The sequence below is a fragment of the Cannabis sativa genome, chromosome 2 (genome assembly GCF_029168945.1).
Source record: "Cannabis sativa cultivar Pink pepper isolate KNU-18-1 chromosome 2, ASM2916894v1, whole genome shotgun sequence".
In the NCBI taxonomy this organism is placed as follows: Eukaryota; Viridiplantae; Streptophyta; class Magnoliopsida; order Rosales; family Cannabaceae; genus Cannabis; species Cannabis sativa.
Genome location: NC_083602.1, coordinates 5,972,133 through 5,996,956, shown reverse-complemented (window position 1 = coordinate 5,996,956; position 24,824 = coordinate 5,972,133). Strand labels below are relative to the sequence as shown.

Here is a 24,824-nt window from a genome sequence, read left to right as displayed (position 1 = left end):
ATCTCAAGAAGCTTACATTAATCGTGTGCTCAAAAGGTTCAACATGGATTTATGTAAAGCTGGTTCTGTTCCTATTCTGAAAGGGGACAAGTTCACTAAGCAGCAATGTCCTAAGAACGATTTGGAAAGAGGAGCAATGAAGAACATCCCTTATGCAAGTGTAGTAGGGAGTTTGATGTATGCTCAGGTTTGCACTCGACCTGACATAGCTTTCGTAGTCAATGTTCTTGGGAGATATTTATCTGATCCTGGCCTTGATCATTGGATTGCGACCAAGAAAGTTTTGAGATATTTGCAAAGAACGAAGAGTTTTATGCTTGTGTATAAGCAAAGTTGACAATCTTCGAGTTGTTGGTTATTCAGATTTAGATTTTGGTGGTTGTGTAGATGATTTAAAGTCAACTTCTGGCTATATTTTCACCTTGGCAGGTGCTGCTATTTCTTGGAAGAGTGTCAAACAGACTTTGATCACATCATCTACTATGTATGCTGAGTTTGTTGCATGTTATGGGGCATCTTTGCAAGCTTTGTGGCTGAAGAATTTTATTTCGGAGATACGAGTGGTTGATTCTATTTCCACACCTATGCTAATCTATTGTGATAATAATGCTGCTGTTTTCTTTTCAAAGAATAACAAGATTAGTAGTGCTTCTAAACATATGGAAATAAAGTATCTCATTGTCAGAGACTTGGTCAAGAAAGGAGACATTGTCATTGAAAATTGCAAGACCGAGTCGATGTTAGCAGATCCTCTAACCAAAGGGTTAAGTGCCGTGTTGTTTAATAAACATGTTGTTAATATGGGCATTTTAGAATCTTTTGATCTTTTGGGTTAGTGGGAGTTTTGTTTTCTGTTTGTTTTTAGAAATTATTATTTATAATTTTCTGAATAAAGTTATGAACTACATTTTATGTTTCAATATTTTATTATTGAATGGATATGTTTTCAATTATGTTTTGTTATATTCTCGAGAATGATTGAATTGAAAGCATGTGGTTCATATTGTTGTGATCATTGTCTTTTAAATTTATTTGCTTATTGACAATGATATGTTGTTGGCTTAATTCTTTAAGCAAGTTTAGTGACACTTACTTATTTTAAGTGGTGTATGTTTAATTTCACTGGCTTATTTATTAAGCATCACGGTATCAGTGAAATTGAGGACTGATAAGGATATTATGTTATTTTAAATTGATCACATGTTGAACATAATTCCTTACCACACTACTAGACTTATTGACCATGTCGATTTAATACTTTGGTATTTGTGATTATGAATGTCTTTTGTTGAGCTAAAAACAATATGACTGTCATAGTTCATTATCAAAGGTTAAATTGGACCGGTATGTTGAGATGCTATCAGAGAACTATCATTTTTAAAGTGGCCACAAATGTTTTCTTGTTGTTCAACCCATGAGTCGTTTTCAAATAAAATTATTTTGATATATAATATATATGTATTAAAATCAATGTAGCCCAAGTGGGAGAATGTTAGACTTTTATTTGGGCTTACATTAAATTTTATTGGTTTTATTAAAACTTGGGTTGATTGGATAGTTCTTTGCTGTGTTAGCCCATGTTGTTGGTGATCAATTGTTAATGGGCTTAGCATCTGTGAGTAAAGTCTAGGTGAAGCAGAAGTGTGGGCTTTTCTAGTGATCGAAGCCTTTGATGAGCAGGCCCAGCCCAACTAGGGTTTTGTAGCTAAGTCCCCTCCCTAACTCTATAAATACATATTGTCTCATCACAATTGTATACCTTTTGATAATCAGAGAAAATAAACTGCTTCTGATTTAGAGATCTAAGGAGGAAGACTTAGTTGATAGTATTGCACTATCGAATTGGAGTAACTGTTGTGGATCAATCAGAGATAATTGCTATGGATCAATCAGGTACACATACCTAATTATTATATCTTATTATTGTGTTCTATGTTATATACAAATAGATCTTGGGTTAATTGTTAATTTATATAACAACAAATCCTAAGTTTGTTTGTTTTTATTATTATTATTATTATTATTATTATTATTATTATTATTATTATTATTTTGACAATTTTGAGTGGCTTAGGTATGTTTGGTTTGATAATTTAAAAATTATTTTTAAAAATAAAAATAAAAATGAATTTTAAAAAGTTAATATAGTGGTGTTTGGCCACAATTTTTACAAACAATTTTCTGAAAACAATGTTACAAAAAATTAGAAAAATAAAAATATAAAAATATTTTCTATTTTTAAAAATAATTTTTATTTTTTTTGTCCAACACATTCTTTTTTATATTTTTTCTCACATATTCAGGTCTGGGTCCGAAGTCTGGATCTGCGACTAGGGACCAAGGACCCGAGTCCCAGGGTCTAAGGTCTCGAGTGCGGGTTCCGGAGCCCAAGGCCGAGCTCGGGATTGGACTAGATTCATGTCGTGGTATAGTGTAGAATAATGAAGTATTTTTTTTAGAAAAAAAAAATCTAAAAATAGTGTTTAAAAAATATTAGCTAAACACTATTAAATTTTTAGAATAACAAAAATACTGTTATATTCTAACTTTTAAAACATAATTTAAAAACTGAAAACACAATCGAACAGTCGTTTTCGTGTTTTTTTTTAAAAAATAGTTTAGTGCTTTTGAATTTAAGATTTTCTTTTTCTTCCTTTGAGTGTTTAATATTATTTCTCTTTTTTTTAGTAGAATTTATAATTTTTTTCAATAAAATAAATATTTATTTACGGTTGGTGACGTAACACTCAAAATATTAATTTATAAAAATACCGTCCATATTATTAAAAAGAATAATCAGTATTTTTATTTTTTAAACTTTTAACACTACGTACCAAGTTGTGCTTCTAATATACAACTCGTTAATAATATCCCTCAAAATATAATTTTTTAGGTTAATGTGGTCCTTCAACCATATTCTATTTATTTTTATTATAAAACAAGTGACGCAATGAATATTAGTTGATAAATAGATGCAAGTTAAATACATTTTACACTTTTTACTTTAATGATTAAAAAACTAATAATATAAATATAAATTATTATAAAAAAGAAAAAAAAATTATTCTATTATTTATTGTGAAAAATGTTAAAGATATTAATTTGCATATATTTATCAAGTATCATCCACCACTTCACTTATTTCACGATAAAATTGAATAAAATGTGATGGAAGGACTTTTTAGTAAAAGTTATATTCCAAAAAGTATTATTTGCAAGTCGTATATTTTAAAGAGCATAATTTAGTAATATAAAAAATTTAGGGACAAAAATATTATTTATTCTATTAAAAATAATAACTTTTTATTTTTAATGGTTCAATACGATACCAAACTTATATATATATTGAACAACTTCTTCACTTTCTTGATATAGGTTCTAAGTTCCTTTTTTTTAAATAACAAAATTTTTCTTTTTAATAATTTTAAAATTATTTTCAGCTACGCCAATAATCGTTTGGTTTTAAAAGTATATATTTTTTTTCACCGTCACGAGAAAAGATGACTGGAATCAAATGTAACCTTTAATTTTTTTTTGCTAAGTAATGTAACATTTTTGTTTCTTTCCATTTTAACAAAATTTAAGTCTAAACAAAATTAAATACAACAATCAATTTCGTTGGTTATTTAAAAGAATATTTTATTATTTAATAGTTAAAAGCTACTAAATTATATTCTACATAAATTTATTTCAAATAACAATTGTCATAAATTTTTAAAATAATTTATAATAAAAAACCAAACAATATTTTAATTAAATATTATAGAATGAATCACATTTACATAAAAATCAAATGAAGTATACTATAATGATTTTGCCAATAAGCTATATTGTAAAAATTTATAAATTTCTTAAACTTATTTATAATTATGGTAAAATCTTTTAAAGAAAGTAACTTTATAGTATCTTTAAACAACTAAATAACATAATATAAAAGTTTAAAATTAAGCCAAATCTAAGAGTTCAAAATTTAGAAGATCATTATTTCAGAATGGGATTATAAAAAGTTGTAAATTTCAAGATTCATTTAAAAATTTTGTACAAACACACTCATTGGTCAAATTCATCATAATGCACTATAAATTTGTATAAACTTGAGAAAAAATGTTATCCTTCAAAAATCTCAACCGTGCCACATATATTTTAGTGTTCAAGTTTCATAAGGTATTGTCATTAGATCACACGACTGGAATTATTAGACTATGTCGAGGTGGATTCCTTTGGTATACCTAAGGGGCATTCCTTGGTCTTAAGTCAAAGAAAAGAGTCGTGTGTGTAAGCCCTAATCCTCAAGTGTCAAATATTCATGGTGAGTGAGGCCTAGTCTTTTTGGTGTCTAGTGCTCGAGGCGTGTGGTTGAGCCCTTAGGGTATGGTCGAGCCCTAGTATTCACAGTGTATGAGGCCTAGTTATTGGGTGTTGTCAAGGTATATCAAAAGAAAGGGGTGTTGAGGACTATGCTCCTAATATGTTCTACAGGGTCAATTCAAGGATGGGGCAGCAGGGCCATGCTCAAACCCCCACCAAATTCCTTAAAAACCCTTTAACAAAAAGTCCTTAATTTTTTTTTTTTAGAAAAATACAATATTTGTATTTTACTATTATTAAAAAAAAAATATATATATTTTGCAGCTAAATCCTCCCAACTATCATTCTACTTGCACTTAACTCTTAAAGTTCAAATTTTGACGGTAAAACTCTACAAACTACTTAACTGTTTGCAAATTTAATGTGTCATCCACTTTTTACAGTTAATTGTCAATATATACTGCTTATATGTACACTTTTATATACATGACACATTTATATTAATACACCTAATATTATTATTTAAAAAATATAAAAAATATTTCAAATTGTATAATTTTTTTATTTTTTAAAATTTTTATTTTTTATTTTTATAATTTTATTTAATTTTCAATAAATTTTGAAAATAATTTTCAAATAATAATATTCGATATACCAATATAAACGTGTCACGTGTACAAGAGTATGCATATAAGCAGTCCATGGTAGCAGTTAACTGGATGACACCTTAACTTTGCTACTGGTTCAGTAGTTTAGAGGGTTTAACTACCAAAAACTCCAAAAAATATAACTATTTTCTAACAAAAATACTCAATTTATTTTTTAAGATGCTACACTTAATACTTTATTAAAAAAAAGGTCCAATTATATTTTTGAAATATTATATTTTAGATTTTTACTATTATTTATACAAAAACACATAAAAATTTGAGGTTTTTTCACTTTTACACTTCAAAGCATTTTATTTTTGTTTTTTGTAATTTTATAAAAATTCACTTAGCAATCCACATAACAACCAACGGAGTAATCTAAATCACAACTAAAATCCACATAGCAACCCACATATATAAAAATCATCGGAACAACCTAAACCGTAAAAAAAAAAAAAAAAGTGTTAAAAAGTAGTATAGAACAATTCTCCTAAAAAATTTCATATAAAAAAATTTGGAGGAAATTACACTCTATACCCTTTTTATATTGTCTTCTTTTATTTTTACCCTCTTTTTTAAAGTCTATCATTTTTACCTCTTTTTTTAAACATTGTACCAATTTTGCCCCTGTCACTTCAAGATACTCTCCATATGACTCTCTTATATTAGGGTATTTTGGGTACAATACATATAAAAAGAGGTATGTTTCAAATAAATATAAAATTAGAGGTAAATTTGATTAATTGATTAATAAAAGAAGCATTTTTCAACTTACCCCAAAAATTTAATTAGATTTTTTAGCCCAAATCCTCCAATTGACTTGAGACGGATCTGGTCATTCACAACAAACCAACAACAATCCAAAATATGCAATTAATATCTTATATATATTATTTAAAGTTGAGTTTCAAATTTAAATATCTAACTTATTATATTTCGCATATGAATAGGTATGTGATCATTTTACTTATTTTTAGAGTCGAGAGCCTAGAAATAGAGAGTTCAAGCTCACATTGATGCTTATATAAGCACTTGCTTATAGTTTTGGCTTCAAGTTCAAGCTCATCTAATCTAACTTCAAGTACTAAAAATGTTAAGTAGAGTAAGTCATTATTAATATTTACTGAGCCTAACCCACTTTAAGTTTTTCTTTAAAAAAAATAAAAATCAATTCTCAATTACAACTGATTATATGTAATAATCATTGAAAAACAATTTGTCTAAAACAAAATCATATACAATATTGAATTTGGGAACATGGTTAGATTTTGTTTTACTTAAACTAGAAAAAATTACTAATAATAAGTCATTCTCAGCAAAAAAAAAAAGTAATTAAGTCATATTTATTGCTTTCTTTATTTTTGTAAATATTGGAACCACCACCCACTCATATTTATATGGGACTTAGTACTTTTTTAATGGGACATTAAAATTTTAAAAATAATTTTAGACACTAAATTATTACAATAAAACTCTAAAATAGTGAGACATTATATAGACTATACTAATTTTTTAAAAAAATTTAATATTAAAATAATGTATTTATGATTAAACTTTTATATTTATATATATTATAATGTGAGATAGTTTAATAATAATAAAGAATATTTTTTAATGTAAATTTTAGTATTGTGGTTTTGAATAGAAAAAAATTAATATTATAAATTATAGGGTGATTCTACAATGCACCCTGTTAAAAGGGATGTACTGATACACCCTTGACTTGTTTCGGCATCCAGAAGAATTGTTTAGTCTATTTTTTTTTTATATTCATGTACGTTATAGCTATTTAAGTTAACCTACAAAATTTTGAGAAAGTTTAAATAATTTACAATATAGAAAATAATGTTCTAACAGTCTATTTTACATGCGTATAAAATAAAATAGTTACGCGTGCAACACACTGTTTGAACGTAGTTTTCGGCGTGTTACACTTTTCCAAATTTCTTAAACTTTTGATGGATGTCTTAAATAACTATAACATGACCATGAGAAAAAATTTGACTAAAAAATTATTTCGGATACTAAAACAGATAAGAGTGTATCAATATATCTATTTTAAAGGGATGCATTGTAGAATTTCCTAAATTATATTCTTTTGGTTTTGAATTTAATACTAAATTCAATAATAGAGTTGTTCTTAATATTAATTATTTAAGTGGCATTTTTTTTGGCAATAATTGTTAAATAATTAAAGGCTGAAGTGTGAGGTAGGTGTTGCTGACACATATCATCACATTTTGCGAAGCTATCCCATGTTATGTTTTTCAAGAAAACGCCACTTGTCATAAAAAGACTCTTTGTAATGAATACAAGGTAAACAGTTATCTGTCAAAATAAATGAATAGAAAGAAACTAAACACTGTTCTGTCAAAAAGAAATTAGTTATAACATTAAAACAGCATTTAATTTAGAAAAATGTTAAAAGTTACAAGTGGTGGCTAGTATTCTTATTGTTATTGGCCTAACTAAATATCAGGTCCTATATAATTTAATGTAATAATTTTTAAGGAGTATCGATAGCAAATTGCAACGTGACATGTCGAGAAGATGCTAGGCACCATTGATGCTTAATAACAATGCTCTTTAATTTATGACTGTACTAATTAGAGATAAAAATTTATATTGTGGGAATGGATTATTGCGGGGATTTATTTTTAATGGGATAGGAATTTTGTATAAACGTATCTGTATAAATCGATATTATTCCATTCTAATTCTTTCCCGATACCTCCCAAGGAAAATCCCAAATCGGATCCCAAATTGACGGGTTAGTGTGAGCTTATCCGTGCGGTTATTGTTAGGTTTTATGCCCTAAATAAAACCCATTTCAATATAATCAGATTTACTTATTAATAAAGACCAGAAATAATATTTTAATGTTGCATGGTTCACATGATTTATTTCATGATTATTTACATAATGTATGAATTCTATTTAAGTCCAGAACATATCAATTTGTTAATGATTATAGTGTTGTCAACACAGTGGAATATAATCTATGTTCGAAAGTTTATTCCCTGATTTGTCAGTTCACTGGATTTAGACTGACATGATAATCAGCGATAGATATTCTTACACCTTGGATAAGTGTTATGTCCTTTCCAGGACATTGGCAAAGTTTACCAGTATCGGATGTATGGAGTATACATCGGAAGGGACCGATATTGAACTTTGATTAGATATATTAAAATTTACCGTAATATCTATTCAATTCAATATCATCTGTTGATCCTAGATCAAATGATCTTAATCCTAATATGATTAGGTTCAATCTCAAGAGTATTATACATGTTCTTTGATTTGTTAGTTAAGCCTACTTTTGGGTCAGGGTGATACGTACATTTTGGGAACATGATAGTATAATTGAGTGGGAGCGCTAACATAAATATAGAATCTATAACTTCTATAGGAATTTAGAAGTGAAACGATGATATCCTTCGAGCTTGGCTAAACAGAGATAAATGGTGGAGATCTCATTTCACTTCGCTGAAATATCATTTATACGGAGCTAAGTGTTTTAAGGATAAAATACATTGAAGGTGTAACGGTAACTTAGTGTCTATTCAATGTAGATCATCTATTAGAGGATCATTGATCGAATTAGGATTATAACAATGGATAACTAATGACGTATCTATATCGTGGAACATATAGAGCGTTCTATATACTAAGAGTGCAATTCTAAGTTCTATGCGTGGATTCAACGAAGAATTAATAAGTCAGTGAATTTAAGATATAAATTCTTGATCTGCTTATTGGAAGCTCGGTTATATAGACCCATGGTCCCCATACTAGTTGAGACCATACTGCTTGTAAGACTCAGTTAATTGATTTCAATTAATCAATTATAATTCTAAAGTTAGACTATGTCTAGTTTATGAATTTTCACTAAGTAAGGGCGAAATTGTAAAGAAAAGAGATTCTAGGTTTATTTATTAATTAAGAGACTTTATATGTCTAATTAATAAATATATTAAATGACAATATTATTTAATAATTAATTTTTAGTTATTAAATAATTAGAATTGGCATTTAAATGGTTGAATTGAAAAATTGGCGTTTTTGAGAAAATTAGATACAGAAATGATAAAACAGTAAAATTGCATAAGTGAGGCCCATTATCCAAGCCCCATGTCCGGCCACACTTATAGGGTTTTATCATTTATTTTTTCATTATTTTAATGCCAAATAATTCTAATTTAAACCTAGGTGGTTACCTACAAATAGATAGTGATGGCTCTCATTCACACTTAACTTTGTCAGATGAAAAACTGAGCCTCTATCTATTCTCTATAGCCGAAACCTCTTCTTCTCTTTTCTTCTTCAATAATTCTGAAATCCTTGAGTGAATGAGTGAGTGCCCACACACATCAAGTGGTATCTCAATCATAGTGTGTAAGACTGTGGAAAATCAACCAACAAGAAGGAGATTCAGCATCAAAGGAAGGAGAGAAAGAGATCCAGGTTCAGATATTGATAATGCTCTGCTACAGAAAGGAATCAAGGGCTAGATATCTGAATGGAAGGAGTCATTATATTCCGCTGCACCCAATGTAAGGTTTCTTAAACTCTTATGTGTTTATTTCATTGTTTTAAAATTAATATTAGGATGTTAATGAAACATACATGGTAGTAAATCTAGATCTTGGTAAAAGATATCCAACATTATGTACTCTTCGAATAGGAATCCATTTTCTGAAGGATCCTGGCTTTCGTGCTTTGGTGGGTCTTCGAGAGCCTTTTAATGACGTATGTTGTGTTGAAGGGATATCTATATGATCCGATATGATTCGATTGATTGCGTAAAGCCTGCGGTAGCAACAGAACCGCGGAAAGTATACAGAAAAGACAGTTCTTTTCTATTATATTAGCATTTTTTATTATATTAGTATTAGTTAGTGATCTCGGTAAAGTGAGTCCTTTCTTCCGTGATGAACTGTTGGCACCAGCCCTACATTAGGACATGTATTTCTATTACTATGAAATTCATAAATGAAGTAGTTAATGGTGGGGTTACCATTATCCTTTTTGTAGTGACGAATCTTGTATGTGTTCCTAAGAAAAGAAAATGAATTTGTCCATTTCTCGGGGTCTCGAAGGGGCGTGGAAACACATAAGAACTCTTGAATGGAAATAAAAAAGATGTGACGCTGAAACGGGTCTCTTGATATATCAGCTAAAATAGGGAATACCCTTATATCTCATACTACTATTTCGATACATAATGTAATAATTTTGAAAACAAAAAAAATTCTCAAATCGAATTCGAAATGCCATGCTATTATTACTTAATCATATTTCTTATATCGCGAAGGCATAGTTTTTTTTTTCTCTCAAATCAAATAAAAAGAAAAACTCATTGGCGCCAAGCGTGAGGGAATGCTAGACGTTTGGTAATTTCTCCGCCGACCAGAATAAAAGATCCCATTGAAGCGGCTAATCCCATGCATATTGTTTGTACGTCTGGTTGAACAAATTACATAGTATCATAAATAGCTAATCCAAGAATTACCCACCCGTCAGGAGAGTTTATAAACAAATACAGATCCTTGGTATCATCCTCTATAAATTACCTTAGTAAACCTGCTATTACAAAGAATTTGGTAATAGGAATAGAATCATGTTAACCCATAATCAATAGATTCAATTGAAATCGAAAGCCCTCTTTTAATCATCGTTAATTTTCTTATTAATTTACTTGCTTCTTATTTTCACTGTTTTTATTGTTTTCTAGTTTTAATTTTCTCTTAAATTTTATATGGCCAAATAGAACTAAAAATTTAATTTTAAAGTATTTAACTACGATCCATGTGGGATCGATCTCACTCTTTGTGAGTCTATAACTTGTTAACGGTACGTATACTTGCGTGTTGAGAATATCACAACAATTACGCCGACAAAACTATCTTGTACCGGCGATAATTAGAGCCAGGAGAAATTATATGTCGGGATAAATGAAGACCCTACTCCGCCCTTAGCCAGCTTAGAAAATCTTTACCGGCACATTTGTGCACCGACAAAAATTTGGTGCCTTTTTTGCTAATTGGCGCGGAAGGTTTTGTCAGCGCACATATGCACTGGTAAAACCTTTTGTGCTAAAGTTGGATTTGGCGCGAGTGATTCAGGATTGAGTTTTATTGGCGTAATAATGCGCTGGTAAAACTATTTTTTTTAAAAAAAAATATTCTGCTTTAATAATTTGATTATAATAATTATAATTGAATTAATTATAAATATAAAATTATATTTTAAAGAAACATAGTTAAAAAAAATAAATAATATTTAAATTGATAATTAATGTTTTTCAATCGAACGAATATACAAAAATATTCGATTTGTATTAAAATTAGTAAGTAATAAAAAATTGTAAAACTGATAGTAAATAAACAAAATATTAAAAGATGTTCGAAAAAAAAAAAGCAAAATTCTAACTGTGGTATATAATATATAATGTTCTAAAGATGGGTAATGTCATCGTTGTTGTTCTGAGTCTCGGGAGGATGCGATAACGATCCAGCACCAAGAGTAGTGGAGAATAGTGGAAGATCCATTATAGACAAGTTGAAACTCGGCACAACCCAAGACAGATACTCAAACTGATCTTGGAATTGCCTGAGGTAGAGTTATTGTGTTTTATATTGTTGTCTCGTATACTGAGTTGCCTGCTATGCGTCCTTCACTTTTCTCTGTAAAGGCCTCGTACTATTCCATAGTAACAGTCAGTGGGGTAGAAGAATTCGTGGCAGGTGCTCTTTTGCCCCAACTGCCTTCAATCTGGAAAGATGGCCAAAGCCTCTTAGATGTCGAGATCGCTCCCTGAGTACTTGCATCATAGCAACCAAGTCTCGAGAATACTGTGTAAGATCTACATCAGTCTCATCAAGTTGATCATAAGTGGGCGCTGGTTGACTTGCAGCCAATTCAATCATTTGCTCCAACAAAAATTAATAAATTAAATAGCTAATTTGAATACAAAACAAATTGGAAGAAATGTTTAGAAATTAATGTAAAGGTAAACTTATATAAGTCTGTTGTGCGTATTCGTTGCGCCAAGCGTTGTCTTTATGGTGGAACTTCTGAAAAATTTCTAGAGCAGTTGAAAGTTCTCCTATCTCAAGGTTAGCCTATATTTAAGAAAAAAAAAAAGTGTTATTATTGTATTTTTACAAAAAAAAAAAAAAAAGTTAATCCAGCGACAACATGTGAAACAATAGGCTTTGATCTCCAGCCTCCTTAAAGTTTCATTTTACCGTGATTTTCTTTATTCACTTGTAATTGTGAAAAAGAAAGCATAAAAATAAGATTAAAAAATGTAGGGTATCACATGAGAATGAGAGAAAAAAAAAAGATCATTTAAATTTTTTAATAATGCCTTTTTTATGTCACAATAAATAATTGTTATATAAAAAATTCAACAAAAATTGGAAAAGACATACTATTAAAAACATCAATTCAATTATTCTTAGAGAGATAATTAGAATGTATTAAAAAAGATGAGAAATAAAAATTTGATAAAAGATGATAATAGAAAAGCTAAAAAAAAAACTTATACATATATATTAAAAATCTTCTACAACACGTAGAGGAAACATAAACTGTTTTGAAAATAAAAAAATAAATAAATAAAGTGTTAGAATATTTACATATTATAGAGTTCTATACCACCGTCAACGAGCATCTCTAATAGATGTGTAAATAAGTGATGAAAAGCTAAAATATAACTCATTTAACAAAAAGTATGCTCCAATAGTGTGCCAAAAAATGATATAAATTTGGCACATAGCAAATTTTGTGTTAAATTTGTCACAACATTTGTTATGATATAAAATTTACACCACAATAAATACATTATTTTTTATTTATATTTAGGTCATTTCTATTATTTTATTAGTATATTTAACTATCACATTAAATTATAAAATATTTATATTGTTTTTTATTATCTTACATATTAAAATAATAATAAAATTGATTATAAAATTATAAAATTTTATTTTTATAATAAAACATTAATTAGATATTAAATTTTACATCAAAATTTTGCAATTATACATTAGAGTTCAAAGCTAAAATTTAGTGTAAATTTACCACAAAATTATTTTTTGTGCTAAATATAACACAATTTTTTTATCTCCCCTTGGAGATGGTATAATCAAACTAAGGCATTATTACCTAATATTAAAGTGAAACAATTTGAGATAAAATTACTAATATTTAAAAAAAAAAAACAAATTAATAATAAATAAAAACTACTAATGGATATAACCTAATTCATTTCCATAATGTTCACCATAATTTATAATATTAAGGACCACAAATAAAATATTTACAATTACATATTTTTAGTGAGAAATGGTAGAAGAATGCATGAGAAAATAACATGAGAAATAATAGAAAAATGTTTGAGAAAGTAATATGTCTATCAAAATAAAAATCAATACACTTACTACATTTTGAATTGATTGACTATGTTCTTTTCTTTTCTTTTATTTTTTTTTTTACTGTAAATTTTAATGAAAAAGTAATATGTATAGTTCTTGAAATTTTATAAGAGAAATACTTTTTTATATAAAATATTACTAACTAAAAATATTTTGAAAACTTAATAAAAAAACATATATCACAATAGTAATATATTATATATGTGTACACGCATAAAGGTTGATTATTTTTTTCTTTATAAGTGATATAATAATATAATATACATTCCACAAATTTAATTATCCGTTTATAATTAAATTAATTTTTATCATATTAATTTATATTTAATATTATTTGAAAAATATGAAAAAAAAAAATAAGATAGAATAAAATAATTTTGTAATTTTGGGGTCTTATAGCTTGCTTAAATAAAAAAAAAAAATTAATAATTTTTAAAATAATTATTAAATTAAAATATATAAGACAAAATTAAACCATAACCATAAACCATATAATACACTTGGTCCTAATAATACTAAATGACACCATTACTACCCTTTACTATTTCTCTATAAATATATCCAAGAGTTATGGCTTAAGAGAAAACAAAACCATTTTCCAACCAATAATAATCTTAATATCATCTCCAAATTAACAAAATGTTGCCGCCAACCACCGCCGAAATCCCTATCACCGGAGCAAGACTCTCCAGCGTCGTCCCCGGCACAGTTCGAGGAGAAAACAAAGATCGAGAGTTAACAAACATGGATTTGGCTCTCAAGTTTCATTACATCAAAGGCCTTTACTTCTTCTACAATAATAACACTACTCAAAATATAATAACCATTGAAGAGCTTAAAAAGCCCATGTTTGAACTTCTCGATCGATTCTTCCCTGTAGCGGGAAGAATCCGGAGATCAGAAGCCGATAATCCGTACATCAAGTGCAACGATGCCGGTGTACGGATTATCGAAGCTTACTGTGAGGAGTTTACGGTGGAAGAGTGCTTGGATATGGTGGAAATGGGTTGTTCGTTTCATGATCGTCTTTGTTATAATCATGTTCTGGGACCTGATCTTGGTTTTTCACCTCTGGTTCTTCTCCAGGTTAGTTAATTTTTTTTTTTTTATTTACTTAATTATTTTTTTTACGTTAATTCTTTTTAAATATGAACACATACGTACTTGAATTTATATATATATATATAATTAATTAATAGATTTAAATGGGAAAAAAATTCAACGAGGACAAGTTAAGTGATTTCTCTATTTTGGTTTTTAGTATAGATAACGAAAAAAAATCTACAAGGATAATATCGTTGATTCGCTTACTTTTCCCAATCTTTGGGCCGGGTTAGCTTTTGGGTAATATTTATAGTTGTTAAAAGTATACATATTATCTTAAAATATTATTTTGTATTTTCTCTCTTATTATTTGATATCTTTTTTTTTATTGAAAATACTTTAATAGTTTACATCTCTAAAAATTATCCTCATGGTCCTATATCACATTAAAATATTAAAATAATGACTTGTTTGGTAAAAAGTAGTTTATATTGAACAATAATATCATGGGAAATTTTATTTACACCCCAAAAATTGTTAAGTACACCCCATTTTAATAATTTTTATTTTATATAAAATTTATATCTTTAATTATACTAAGTATTTCTAACTTTTTTCTTTCAATTTATATTCTTAAAAAATATACCTATCAAACAAAATTAAATTATATTTTAAAAATTATGACAAAAAAATTAAAATAAAAAATTATATGACATTTTCTTAGAAAAAAATTAAAAAAATATATACATGAGTTAGAAAAAATTATAAAAATGAAATCAAAGTAAGTATTGAAATTAACATAAAATAATGTGAGGAAAAAATTTTAAAAATATATTAAGAGTAATTTTTAAAAATTATTCAAGTTTATATTTTTTTTTAATAATGGGGTGTATTTATAATTTTGTGGGGTGCAAATATAACTCCCCTAATATCATTCTAACCTTCATTGCATATAAGACCATTCTAACCTTCATTGCATATAAGACCAGCAGTGATACTTAATATCATTTAAAGGTGACGAATTGCAGTGATATTTTATAAAAGTTATAATACGTATTATTTTAATATTTAATTATATTGAAAATGATATAATATTTTAGAAATGCAACGTATTTTTTATTATTTATACGAGATCATAAGATAAGTTATATATCATCAATATTAATATTTTCATGCAAATAGCCAAAGTATATAGTTATATTACCAATTAATCAGATCTGTCAACGAGTGACTTTTTTTATTATTATTTTTAAAAAAATGAACGGGTTTAATTTTTTTTGAATGCAAATTGGAATTTTAATAATTTGCTAAATCAACCAAAAAAAAAACAAGACTGTAATTCAGTAGGAACATCTCTCCCATTGAAAACTTGATAAAGTATATAGTTATATTACCAATTAATCAGATCTGTCAACGAGGGACTTTTTTTATTATTATTTTTTAAAAAATGAACGAGTTTAATTTTTTTTGAATGCAAATTGGAATTTTAATAATTTGCTAAATCAACAAAAAAAAAAAAACAAGACTGTAATTCAGTAGGAACATCCCTCCCATTGAAAACTCGATCTGGAAAAGAATATGACGCTCTAGCAAAGCTGTGCGCAGTTATATTAGCAGATCGTTTAATAAAAAACAAAAAAACATTATTTAAAATAGATAAAAGCTTTCGATAGTCCATCACCACTCTCCCAAGAGGCAAAACCATGGTGATGTTACTTCGAAAAGCTTGGACAATTGAGAGACAATTGGACTCGAGTTCAATATTATACCATTCATGATCCTTGATCCAACTTAACGCTTCTTTAATGACTGAAGCTTCAGCCATGTCTGGTGCCATGATACCACTGCCAAAGAACCAAAAGAAGAAAAAAAAAACAGAGCACTCAAAACCAATATGAGGAAGGGTTTAATTAATATTGAACGTAGGTATTATATATGAGCTATATTAGTATGGAATATATTAAGTATAAGAGTAATTTATGTATAAAAAAAGTACTAACCCTCAATATATTTCAATAATATATATTAACATTTGAACAATTTATTAAGTTTATTATTGTAATATCGTTATTGATGTAAATTAATATCGAGTTTAATTTATTTTACTTTAATAAAATTTATAAGAAAATTTGAGTAAATACTTTTAGACCTTGTGTTTTACAAAAATTACTAATTAGACTCTATTTTGTTAAATGACAAAATAGATCTTATATTTTTCAAAATTGTACAAATATGATCCTAAACTGATTTTTTGTCAAAATAAAACTTAATAATAATCTAATATAAAAATGTTATGGCAAAACTGATTATATTTTCTGTATCTGTTTGTGTTAGAAAATGTCTTAAAGTTAGTTACATTAAAATAAAATGGTTGAAAATTGAGTTCAGGATCCTATTTTTATCATTTTGGAAAATATATAGTCTATTTTGTCATTTAATAAAATAGAAAGTCTAGTTAATAACTTTTGCAAAACACAAAATCTAAAATGATATTTCCTTAAAAAAAAAAAAAAAAAAAAAATCGCTACTCAATTCAAGACCCCACCTCATAATAGTTCTTGACACCTTAACCTCTTATAACAATACTATTGAAGTATTATGAAGGGTACATTAATTGAGAATTCATAATCATAACTGTGTGTCCAGAACTTTCTTGTTTTTGCCATTAAGATACTTGTACTTTTGGTTGTTGCAAAAACCTTTTGTCATATGGGTATAGGGCAAATACAAGAAAAGTAAAAGTTTCTTTAATTTATTTATTGCGACGCAAACTCTTCACACAAAGATAAGAGTGAGCTACTTACTTTTGCATGCCATTAAATGTCACATAAGATTATTTTTAATTTTTAATTAATGAATTAAAACTTTTTTTTTGTAATGAATGAATTAAAACATATTACAGTAAAACCTCTATCTAAGAATACACTTGGGACTAAGAAAATTATATTCTAATTGAGAGGTTATAATTATATAGAGGTACACTATATAATAATAGAATTATTTTTGAGTAAATATAATATTTATACATGTATTACAATTTAGAATAAAATTATTAATTCTACGTAAATAATTTTAAAAAATATATGTATATTTTTTATTAATATGTAATTATTCTTATATAGATGTATACTTTGTTAATATGGGACTTAAAAAATGTATAACTAATTACAATTTAGGGGTTATTCTTATTTATAATTGGCCCAAATTGGGACTTGATTTTTTTATAACAAATTAGAGATTATTCTTGAATAGAGTATTTTTAGATAGAGATTCATTCTACTGTAATTAACTTATTTAAACCGCCATTTAATTGAGTTTTACACGTTATTTTAAGTGACCATTTTGTTAGGCACCAACATAATTATCACTGAGCTATGATCAGTACTAGATAGATATACTGATAGTGACAAACTTTGTTATCATGGTAAAATATTATTATTAGATGGATCGTGTAAAATTTACACAAAAAATAGTTCAAAAATAAGCTAAAATAATGAATTTGATTCAAATTTTATAATTGTGTTCCAATGCAAGATTATAATAAGTAAAAAGAAAATCAATTATTATTGATGCTCATTTAATCTTTTATTGAGAAAATACAAAAAATTAGTATTTTTTATTTTTATTGTCAAAAGTATAATAATATAGTAAATAAAAGATGTAAAATTTTATTATTGAATCATAATAATTAATACTATTATTGTAAATAAAAAAAATAAAATTTATTATAGATCAAATTTGGTACAATATTATATTTTGGGTCAAATTTAATAATTTTTTATCATGTGCCACTTTTTAGAATACTATTAGAATAATATATTTTTTTAAAATATGCTAAATATAAAAATACCATCTCTATATATTTATTGAGAGTGATTTTGTAGTAAGGTTTCCCCAACAAGTAGTTAGTAGGTTACAGATGGATCACTTAAGATGGTAAAGTATCCTATCATTTTGATAATAAATGTGATTAGTTAAGATCAACCCTACCACACAGTTGTTCTTGTATTTGTTTTGTTGTATGTAAACTTATTAATATAGGAAAATTACATAGTACTATAAATTTCATTAAAGAAAACTTGTAAAATACAAAATTTTAAAAGTGGCAAAGATATAAATAACATAATAATTATGTAACATTTATATAAGTTTATAATAAAGAAATATATTTATATATAATTTTTACAAACTTAAAAATTTTGTTTGTAGAAAAATAAATTATGTATTTGCTTACATCATCTTTGTACTCTATTTTAAAAATATTTCATTAATTTTTTTTTTATTTTATCAAAAACTTTTACATTATTTTTTCTATATCATTACATTACAAACTTTTACCTTACATCTTAAATCAGCTTTTTCTATATTTTATAATTATTATATTTTGTAATATATATACAATACACATTAATAAAATATTATTATGTCGTTTGAATAATCAAGAGTATTTCTAACCCAAATAAACTTGAGCTAAAAGTACTTATTAAATAAAAGGAAATTTATATAAATTATTATTTTTAGTAAAAAAAATTAATTTTTTACGTTAAAAGATTTTTTTTTACATTTTTACGGTATTTATATAAAATTACACAAAACAACGAGAAAATCACGTAAAAATAACATTCAAACAACATAACAAATAATATACAAATAACAAAAAAATAAAATAGCAAGAGTACAATATAAAAATATATCAAAAGACCGTATTTTATATAAATAAAATTTTAAAAACCGTAAAAAAAAAAAATTAAAATTCCGTAGAGTTGTATTTTTATAATTTTTTTTGTTGTTTTTGTATATTTTTAAAATAATCCCTTAAATAAAACTAAATTAAAATACATAACACCCGATACTAAAATACACTAATAACATACTCTACCAAGGGTAACCAGTAACATTTTTCTTATAACTGATCTTATTTGATTGCTCTATACTGGTCTATGTTACAGGTGACTTGGTTCAAATGCGGAGGAGTATCCGTGGGCCTTAGCTGGGCCCATATACTTGGTGATATAGCATCGGCTTCAACGTTCATGAACACATGGGCCCACATAATGTCTGGTCACGTGCCTAAAGAGTCCATCCACATCACAAGCCCAATACGACCATATAATTTCTCAAATGTTATTGCAACGAAACCATTTTCAGTGAAGGAGTTGAATCCACCAGTGGAAAATAATTGGTCATTACCTACCAATAATAATGGTCAAAATATGAGAACTCGTTGCTTTAAGGTCAGTGCCAAACAACTCAACCTTCTAATGTCAAACACTTGTGGTAAGAAAGCAACCAACTTTTCTAGGTTTGAGATAATCTCTAGTGTGATATGGAAATCTTTATCCCAATTAAGGAAAAACTCATTATCTTCAAAAGTGGTCACAATTTGTTGGTACCAAAATCCAAGTGGGGATAGTAATGACCAGCTTATTCCAAATAATAAGAGTATGGTTTTAAGCACTGTTGAAAGAGACTCTGAAGTTAATAATGTGTCAGAATTAGCATTTTTGATCTCAGAGAGAAAGATTGTGGAAAATGAAGCAATTAATAATGAAGAAATGATTGGGAAAATGGATTTTTTGGTGTATGGAGCAAATCTCACGTTTGTGAATTTGGAAGATGTGGAAATTTATGAGTTTGAAATGAAAGGGAAAAGGCCTGTTTTTGCAAATTTTAGTATTGAAGGGGTTGGTAAAGAAGGGCTTGTTTTGGTCCAAACTAAAGGCCCAAAAAATGGGAATAAAGAAGATGATATAAATGGAAGAATTGTGACTGTGGTATTGCCTGAAGATGAGCTTGCACATCTTGAAAATGAGCTCAAAACTAAATGGAATATTGCTTAGTCTTTATTGATTTATTTACAAGAATAACATAAAATTGATTTGTATGTGAGCCTAGCTAGCTAGCTAAGTCATTATGTATGGATATGGAGTGTTTTGTTTGTGAGACTACTCAATCTATGCTCAAACAAGTAGTGGAGTGTTTTGTTTGTGAGACTACTCAATCTATGCTCAAACAAGTAGTATTAATAAATTTCAATTTCATGGTATTCTTATTTTATATAAATATAAGTTTATTTGTTTGTGCTGCAGGTCTTTAAATTATATAAGTTTTAGTAAATTGGTCTCTAAATTTTATTTTTTTTTATAAATTAGTCCCCAATTATTTTTTAGTAAATTAGTCTACAAACTTTTATTTTTTAGCAATATTAAGTCCCCACTCTTAGATAATAATATTTTTATTGATTTTTCTTTTTATTTTACATACTTCAATTTATTTTTTGTGTTAAATTCAAATAAATTTTTTTAAAAAATTTTTAATAATTTGATAAAGCTAATTATATTAAGATTTTTATTTTTTTTTTATTTTTAAGTATTCATATAATATATATAATTATAATATTTAATATTTTTAAGAAAATATTTAAAATATACTTTATTCATATATGTTATTAATAAGAATAAAAGAGTATAAACACTAGCTGACTCATATAACGGCTAAAGAGAATTTTAGCCCCTCACATTTTTATATTTTAGCATTTATAGTATATTTTATTATTGATTTATGAATATGTAGTATTATAATTTTAATAATTTTTTAATGGTATATATATTCTTTATTATTTGAATTTTGCATCAACGTTAGTAAAATTTAATGGGTTCGACGTAGAGTATAAATTTTAAATATAATTTACTTCGGTAGTTTATAAAAAAAAAAATTATTATTTAAGCTTTTTCAGTTGTTCTTTTTTTTAATATTATTTTGGCATATTTAAAAAAAATACATATAAATAAAAAATATATATATATTTAAATTGATAATATATTAATATAAAAATATTAAAAATAAATAAATAAAATATCATCATTTAAGAGTGAAGACTTTATATTTTCAAGAAAAGAAAAGTTTAGGGACTAATTTGCCAAAAAATAAAATTTGAAGACCAACTTGTCAAAATTTATATAGTTTGAGGACCAATCTACCAAAAAAAAATAAAGTTTATAGACCAATTTGTCAAAACATATATAATTTAAAAGCCTTGCTGTACAAATAAGCCTACATATTGTTTCATTAAGTTTTATGAATATATCTATTAGGTACACATGGAAATATAAGTAAAAATTAGATTATTGATTTTGTTATTTATTAGGAAGGGGTTAACATAAGGGATATAAATATGCATCAAACATAGTTTTTTTGTTCGGGGAAATTTGTCAAGGATATCGATCAGACTCTCTTAGAGCTCATTTTGAAAAAAGCTTCGGTTAGGTGCTTCAACGATTATCGCCCGAATTGCTTTGTAAGAGTAGCTATAAGGTTATTTCTAAACTTATAGTTGATGGAATTAGGCCTCTTTTGGCGAAGTTGATCTCTTCTTACTAGCTGCCTTTGTCAAAGGGTGTTGGATTGTTGAAAATTCAATTGTTGCTTAAGAGATTGTTTATGAGCTTCAACATAAACAAGGAAAGTTTTGTAGGGATTAAGTGTGATATGTCCAAAGCATGCGATTATTTTGAGTGAGGTTTCATTGATAAGGTGTTCCGGGTCTTTGGTTTGATGATCAGTTTCGAGAGTTGATACGTTTTTGTATCTCTCAGTCAATTTCAGGTGCTACTTAAGAGTAGTTTTTTATAAAATCATATTTCCCTACAAGAGGCCTTCGTCAAGGTCAAGGTGACTCGTTATCACTTTATTTGTTTATACTTTGCTCAAAGGTTCTTTCTAGGTTTGTTAACTTGTAAAAACAGTGATTAATGAAATATAAGGAGTGAAGGTGTCTAGGAATGACCCTTCCATCTCCCACATTATATATATCAATGACACCTTTATTTTTGTTAAAGTAAATTCAAGCAATATTGAGGTGTTGGATGCCTTATCTTGCTATTGTCTTTGGTCGAGGTGGTAGTTCAACAATAGCTCCTAATTTCTGAGAACTGTGATCCAAATATGAAGATGATGATTTTGAATAGTATGGGATGTTCATTGATGGCAAATGATGAAGTTTTTCTTGGTAATCTTATTTTTGCTCGAAGTAAGAGTTTACAAGAATTTTCATTTTGTTGTAGATAATGTCATTTGAAAAATAAGGGATGGAAGGCTAAGCTTTTATCACAACCTGGTAGAACAACACTCATTAAGAGTGTTGTCCAAGCTACCCAGATTTATCTTTATTTGTGTTTATGCTCCCCACCAAAATTTTAAATGAGTTAGATTAATGTGTTAAGACACTTTTGGTGGACTAGATCCATGGAGGGAGGTCGGTTTTTATCACTTATGGTCTGAAATTCTGTTTGCAAACCTATATCTTGTGGGGGACATAGTATTAAGAGGTTCGCAGGTATAAACTTGTGTCTGCTTGCAAAGCTTGGTTATTGATGGCCTCAAAATATAAGGCTTTGTCAGAAGGAATGAATTTATATTTGCTATTCCTCAAAGGTAATGGTACACAATTCATAGGTATTTTTATTTGTTGAGAATATTTTACCAGGATCTAGATTTATTAATAAGTATGTTGATTAACATCCTAAATATGAATATCTCTAAAACAATGAAATTAAACACATAAGGAATTAGAAAACCTTACATAAATTGCAGCGGAATATGATGACTCCTTCCGTTCTAATCTCTAGCCCTTGATTCCTTTCTGTCGCAGAGCATTATCAAGAATTGAACCTGGATCTCTTTATCTCCTTCGGGTTGGTTACCACCGTCTTACTCACTATGATTGAGTACTTGACTTGATATGTGTGGGCATGGCATTCTATCACTCACGGTTCGAATTGGATGAACAATGAAGGAGGTTTGAAATAACTGAGAAAGGAACTCTCTCATCTACTAGTTCTCAGAGAATGAAAACTAGATTTAGTTTAGTTGAAAAGTCAAGTTGACAAGAGGATGAGATGAGAGCATCATGTTCCTTTTATGATGTTTCAACTAGGGCTTAGGGTTGAATTATATGGAATAAAAAGGAATAAAATATTGGGCAAAAATAAATACTGGGGTCGGCCACATAAAATGGCCAATCTCTAGTTACAATTTTGCCACTTTATTCAACTACTTATTCTTCTTTCAATAATACTATATTTTCCAATTCAATCTTATAAATGTGAAAATATTTATTTAATAATTATAATTAATTACTAAATAAAATTGTCATTTATATTATTTATTAATTAGACCATGCAAAGTCTCTTAATTAATAAATTGACCCCAAAATCTCTTTTCTTCACAATTAAGCCCTTATTTAGTGAAAATTCATATATAAGACATGGTCTAATAATAAAATTATAATTGATTAATTAAAATCAATTGACTGAGTCTGCAAGCAATATTATCTCAACTAATGAGGGGACCATGGGCCTATATAATCGAGCTTTCAATAAGTAGATCTAGAATTCACCAAGTAAATTCCCTAACTTATTAATTCTTTCTTACGCCACTATAGATTTGGAATTGAATAGCACTCTCAATTATATAAAATGCTCTATATGTACCACGATATAGATACATTATAATTAACCATTGTTACAATCCTAATAGTCAAAGATCCTCTATAGATGATCTACATTGAATAGGGATAAATTTACCGTTCTACTCTTCAATATATTTTATCCTTAAAACACTTAGCTGCCTATAAATGATACTTCAATAAACTAATATAACTACTGAAATGAGACCTCAATCATTTATCTCTATTCAGCCAAGCTCGAAGGAAATTACTGTTTCACTTCTAAATACTTATAGAAGCTATAGATTCCATATTTATAATTAGCGTTCTCACTCAATTGAACTACCATTGCCAGAACCATTGGTTAGCTTCCACAAAAAACTTGAAGAACATAAATAATACAACTAAGCTGAACCTAATCATATCAGGATTAAGATCCATAGACCTAAGATCAACCATTGATATTGACTTAGAAAGATACAACAATAAGTTTATGATAACTTGTCTAAGATCAATATCGGTCCCTTCCAATGTATACTCCATACATCCTATACTGGTAAACTTTTCCAATGCCCTAAAAAGGACATAACACTTATCCAAGGGGTAAGTATACCTTATCGCCGATTATCATGTCAGTCTAAATTCAATGAACTAACAAATCATAGGAATTAAACTTTTAAACATATAATCATGATTATATTACAATGTGTTGACGACACTATAATCATGAAAATATATATTTATATATGTTCTGAACTTAATAGAATTTATACATTAAACATAATCATGAAATAAATCATGTGAATCATGCAACATAAAAGCGAAATCTAATCTTTATTAATTAGTAAATCTGATTATATTAAAATGAGTTTTATTTAAGCACAAAACACAACATTATTACCCTTTGAATAAAGCAAAGATAAAATATTTGGG

General features: G+C 27.3%; 1 protein-coding gene across 1 annotated transcript; it reads left to right on the top strand.

Moving 5' to 3' along the window:
* Nucleotides 1-13,898: 13,898 nt before the first annotated feature.
* LOC115720575 (protein ECERIFERUM 2) lies at nucleotides 13,899-20,492 on the top strand. The gene is made up of 2 exons (XM_030649715.2): nucleotides 13,899-14,488; nucleotides 19,396-20,492. The coding sequence occupies exons 1-2, from the start codon at nucleotides 14,042-14,044 to the stop codon at nucleotides 20,284-20,286; spliced, it is 1,338 nt and encodes a 445-aa protein (XP_030505575.2). The 5' UTR covers nucleotides 13,899-14,041; the 3' UTR covers nucleotides 20,287-20,492.
* Nucleotides 20,493-24,824: the final 4,332 nt, after the last annotated feature.